At 37.6% G+C, this 5645-nt stretch overlaps 1 protein-coding gene across 1 annotated transcript; it reads left to right on the top strand.

Annotated features, from left to right (window-relative positions):
* The first annotated feature begins 230 nt into the window (after positions 1 to 230).
* Positions 231 to 776, top strand: LOC106875665 (uncharacterized). Its single transcript, XM_014923908.1, has one exon. The coding sequence runs from the start codon at positions 231 to 233 to the stop codon at positions 774 to 776; it is 546 nt and encodes a 181-aa protein (XP_014779394.1).
* Positions 777 to 5645: the final 4869 nt, after the last annotated feature.

The following is a 5645-nucleotide window of genomic DNA, read 5'->3' as shown; positions in this document are numbered from 1 at the left end:
CAATGCTTGTGTGCTAAGTAGTGGTGCTTTTACGGTCAACTGACAGGTTTTGATCTGTATAACACAAGTTTTCTTTCTTGTATTACAAAGTTAACATCGCCGATCCGTTGGCAGTGTACATCAAGGAAGCACAAAGAATAATCCCATTTCTCTGGTCTGAAATGTGTGAGGGACTGAAATTCATCGCAACCTCTCAGTGCCTTATATGCACATTGTTCTACCGCATAGAAATGTGTATGAGTGGATCGAGGAGTTTAAAAAATGGCTGGACAAAAGTGAAGCAGGAAGAGGAAGTAGGGCGCTCATCAACCGCCACCATTGATGTGAAGATTCAAAAAGCTCGAGAGATGATTCTGACGAACCAAAGGGTGACTATCGATGAGGTAGCATGTTCTCTGCAAATTAGTCATGGTTCTGCGTATGAAACTGTCCACGACAAGCTTCGCTTTTATAAAGTTTCTGCAGGGTGGGTGCCAAGAGAGCTAACCGAAGCACATAATTGCAATCGTGTGGATATCTGTCAACACTTATTCGACCACTACAATGATGAAGGCGAAGCTGCTTTCGATAGAACTGTCACAGGAGATGAGATCTGGGTCCATCTCTTTGGACCAGAATCCAAAATGCAGAGTATGGAATGGAAACACCAGGAATCGTCCGCAAAAAAAGATTCAAGACGCAAACCTTCTGCAGAAAAAGTCTTGCCAAACGTTTTTTGGGACACAAAAGGGCCTATAATGGAACATTACGTGGGAAAAGAATACTACAGTCACTAGTTAAGACTGCAGTGAAATTCTGGCGAACAAACTGAAACCAGTAATTCTCACCAAACACTGAGGTCTATTATCAAAGTAAGTGCTATTGTCACACGACAACGCACGCCCACATATGGCTGTCCACACTGTTGAAACCATTGTAAAACTTGGTTTTGATTTGCTAGAAACCCTACATACAGTCTAGATTTCGCTCCTTCTGACTATCACCTTTTTAGACTGTTTAAGCATCCTTTACGAGGTTGTCAAGAAGAAGCGCCGAAAGTGGTGCATAACTGGCTGCCGACCAGCTGTAAACTTTCTTCTTCGATAGAATAAGTAAGATTGTGGACCATTGCAAGAAGTGCATCGTAAAGCAAGGAAACTATATCGAAAAATGTTGTAAGTATTCAAACTCTGCTTTTGTTTTAATAAATTTCGTTGACTAGCGAAGAGTTGTGAAAAAATAAAGTTGAAATTTCTCTCCTTCTAAGGCAAAGGAGCATAACTGATATTATTTATGTTTTGTAACTAATGTTTCTCAACGATAAATGAAAATAAATGAAATAAGTAACAGGTTTATACGCTTTAAATTTATTTACATTGTGTTTATGCTTCCTTTGGAATAGTCCACCCATATTCGTTATTGTTATGTGTAGGCTTGTTTAATTCAATAGAATTTGCTATTCTGTGTTGATGTTTTTGCTTCTATTTGCGTCTACTGCACTATTGGTTCATTCCTATGAGCAGTCCTTGCGTATTATGTTGTACATAGTGATTGCAGTAATGCCATTGCTCATAATAAGTTATAACAATGTGAACCATATGAGTCACTAGTGATAAGTGCCATATCTACTGCACTGTTACAACACACAAGACTTGTGTAACATATTTTAATAGTTTGGCGGCACAGTTGCATATAAATTATTCTTGTGCCTCTGTTTCTACCTTTAGGCTTTCGGAATTAACGTTTCTGCTGATTTGACGACTACAAGTATTCCGAATTGGGAATATCTTCAAATGTCCAGTCCAGCATTCCAATCATTGGTACTACACACAAACACACACGCACACACACATACACACACATAAACACACACACACACACACACACACACAAACAAACAAACACATACTTACACATACATATACATATTCATACATATGCATACACACACATACGCAAGCACTGGCTGTGTTAGTTTTTTGAGGTCATTTCTATGAATTTAGAAAAAGACGCATAGCTAATAAAAGAAAATCTGTTTTTCAAAACAAATTGATACAAATAATTTTGAGAATCCTTTTATCATACTTATTTTATGAATCCAGCGGTAGCATTAATGGCTACTTCAATACGGGATCGCAAGCGTTGTCATGCCCGAATCAGGTGATCGTTACCAATACTAGACATATTAATGGTTGTGACTGATTGCGATCTGGTGACATAGGAGATCATGTGTCTGGGACAAACTGATCACGCAGTGGTTGCCCTAGTCTTATGAGATGGCACAGAATCTTATTGGAAGACATACTGTCTTCCGTTGCGCAATCTGTGTATCCAGGGACACACAAATTTTCTCCAACATCTGTAATAAAAAGTGACGAGGCGTGACATCTCCATCGTTGCTGACGATTCACAGAACCATTACAGTTCCTGGGAACTTAATATGCATGACTAGTGGATGCACATTCGGGTCCCAATCTGTTTCAGTGGATAACCTTTATACATATATATACGTAAAGTAATAAGCTGGCAGAATCGTTAGCACCCCAGACGAAATGCTTAGCGGCATTTCATTCAACCTTACGATCTGAGTTCAAATGCAGCTGAGACCGATTTTACCTTTCGTTGTTTTGGCGTGAGATAAGTACCCGATGTGTCCTTTCCCACCGAATTCTAGGCCTTATGCTTAATTTTTTGAGGAAGTAACCAATTGTTTCAACCATGGGAGGAATAGTGTAGTATTGTATTTCTTGTTGGTGGGTTCCATTTTCAGATATCTGGGTTGTATTTGTGTGATGTGGTGTTGATGGACGGTTTGGTAGAATTGTTTATATCTTTGTCCGTTTTTGTATTAATGCTGGCAACGCTTATGTATTTGTCTGAGCGTCCTTATATGTTAGTTTTACCAACCAAAATTTGAGGTTATAAAAAAATGATACTGGTGGATTTAGTTTTTGGTTAGTATTTATCTAAGAATGTTAATTTGGCTATTTGTAGGACGGAGAATGGGAAAATAAATCCTTTTATGGGAAATGGAATTCAAGGTGTGGTTGAATAGAAATTTTCTTGACTTAAGTAATTTTGATTGAAAGTCAGTTCAGGTTGTGTTGTTGAATAGAAGGGTGAGGTAGATTAGTTGATAAAGTAGATTTTATTAGAATAGGAGGCGTGTCATGTGAGGTATTGTATTGGGCTGCAAAGTCTAAGTTTGTGCTGTAGAAAGGCACTGACAAAGTAAAACACAGAAGCAAAGTGTCAGAGAGACAGACGTGCACATATATATACACCATGATTATACATATCCAGTATCCCTGCTTATGTAAAGCATCCAAGCACGCACACTGAAACGCATAATTTACAAGTGCAGTAGAACGTTGGTAATAGCCTTTTTCCTATAGACACGAGGTCTGAAATTTGGGAGAGCGGAGGCTTGTTGATTACATTAACTCCAACATTCAACTGACACTTATATTATTGACCCCCGAAAGAATAAAAGACAAAATCCGCATCGGTGGCTTTTGAACTCAAGACGTAAAGACAGACGAAATGCCGCTTAGCATTTTGTCCCGCGTGCTAATGATTCCGCCAGCTTGCCACCAAGTAATGACGTATAAAAGAATAAGCCTTTGTAGTATGTCTTAGAGTATAATTAGATTTATTTGGCTGGCTCATATTCGAAAAATTCTCAAATTTATATTACATGGTTCAGGATACACAGTTGGTAGGAAATTCTCCAAAAGTAACATCAGCCTGTAGAGACAATAAGAAAAAATATATTGGAGTTTTTATTGAAGGATACAGCAAGCAGTTTCAGTGTTTTGGTATTTCCAAGTAGGCAAATTTACAGTTACGTGATCCTAGGAGTATATATAACAAAAAATATTCCAAGTTGAAGTATGAAGGTGTCCTTACTCCTTGGTTTTGTTATTGAGTTTTTACAAAAAAGTAAAAGTTTTTATCTTCTTGAGTATAAATAGAATAGTTGTTTGTAATGTCCCTGGGGATATTGAACCCGATCTTATCGATTTTATGAAACGCTAATATTTCGATGTAGGACCGAAATATTTTGAAAAATTATAGGACATCTTCCTCATATTCGCCCAGTAACATTGGAAAGAATATATGCCAACTGAGAACTGAGAAATACACTTTGTTTCACATAAACTATAATAATAGAACTCACCCAAAAGCAGCTCTTTAACATACAGTTCCAGATATTTTATGTGAATGACCTACGCATCCTTCCGAATAGACTACAGAAAACAATCCAGGTAACTCATTGTTTAGCATTTCTATGGGGAGCTGTTATTGTGCTGAGGTATTCCATCTTGAAGGTTTGTTCGTCTTTGATACTATTTGAAGGTGATTTTTCCCACATGACTTTGATCTGCACAGAGATGATAATCTTCCAGTCTTACAAAATATGAGTGGCCATACCACTGAAAAACTTAGAAAAGACTTAAGAATATTCGCTGAGTTTTTCTGAAATATATCTGTTAATGAAAGTTTACATTGATTCTTAGGATGTAATCATAGCTTACATTTACATCTTAGACAAATTATGCACACAATATTCTTGTCTCGAAAACACCACTTCCACCAATAAACGTCACAATCTAAAATGTACATCAACACAACCTACGTGTCAGGAACCATCTGGAATTTGCTGAAATCAATTCTTCCGTTCACTTAAGTAAGCTTTACTCTCCAAAGGAGTAATATAGCGATCATCAGTTATATTACAACTGGCGGTCGCGAGATAAACTACACGGAGCAAGCAACTGACTTCAAGGGAAGTTACAATGAACACCTGTACTCATTTACGTCTAAGAACAGGAAAACGTAGCTTACGTCTCCCGACTAACCGAAAAGCTCGACACCAATGATACGATTGCGCTTCTATAACTTGAAATATTACCGAGGGAAAGCTATTTGTATTCCAGTGTAGCCACACTCTTTACGTAGCTCTGAAATGGTCCAGATAGTAAAACGCCAGCGTTATCCCTTAATAGACAATCCAATGTTAGATCTAACTGCCACAACAGGTGAGCGTTCTTTGAGAAAATAAATATTCAGCCAGTTCTCCAGCTGGATATTTAAGATTGTTACCAAGGAATACAAATTTGAGAACTTATCGATCCTACTTTGTCGATGCATAGACACCATGTCCAATAGTCTTCTTCATAATTTAATTCAATGGATCGTAACCATTTTTTGCCTGTGGACCTACTTTGATTCCTATTTTACTCCGATGGACCCTCATCGCCGTTAGATGTTTCAAAAATACCATTATAGTCTTATAATTAAATATTATTAGGAATTGTAAAAACAATTACTCTTACTCTTTTACTCTTTTACTTGTTTCAGTCATTTGACCACGGCTATGCTGGGGCACCGCCTTTAGTCGAGCAAATGGACCCCAGGACTTATTCTTTGTAAACCTAGTACTTATTCTATTTGCCGAACCGTTAAGTTACGGGGACGTAAACACACCAGCATCGGTTGTCAAGCGAAGTTGGGGGGACAAATACAGACACACAAACATATACACACACATACATATATATATATATATATATATATATATATATATATACGACAGGCTTCTTTCAGTTTCCGTCTACCAAATCCACTCACAAGGCTTTGGTCGGTTTGAGGCTATAGTAAAA

Source organism: Octopus bimaculoides, chromosome 2 (genome assembly GCF_001194135.2).
Source record: "Octopus bimaculoides isolate UCB-OBI-ISO-001 chromosome 2, ASM119413v2, whole genome shotgun sequence".
Taxonomy (NCBI): Eukaryota; Metazoa; Mollusca; class Cephalopoda; order Octopoda; family Octopodidae; genus Octopus; species Octopus bimaculoides.
The sequence above is the reverse complement of the archived record's forward strand: the minus strand, read 5'-3'. Positions and strand labels throughout refer to the sequence as shown.

Coding starts and splice junctions, on each gene's coding strand:
- LOC106875665 (XM_014923908.1), top strand. CDS start 231: ATGTGTATGAGTGGATCGAGGAGTTTAAAAAATGGCTGGACAAAAGTG.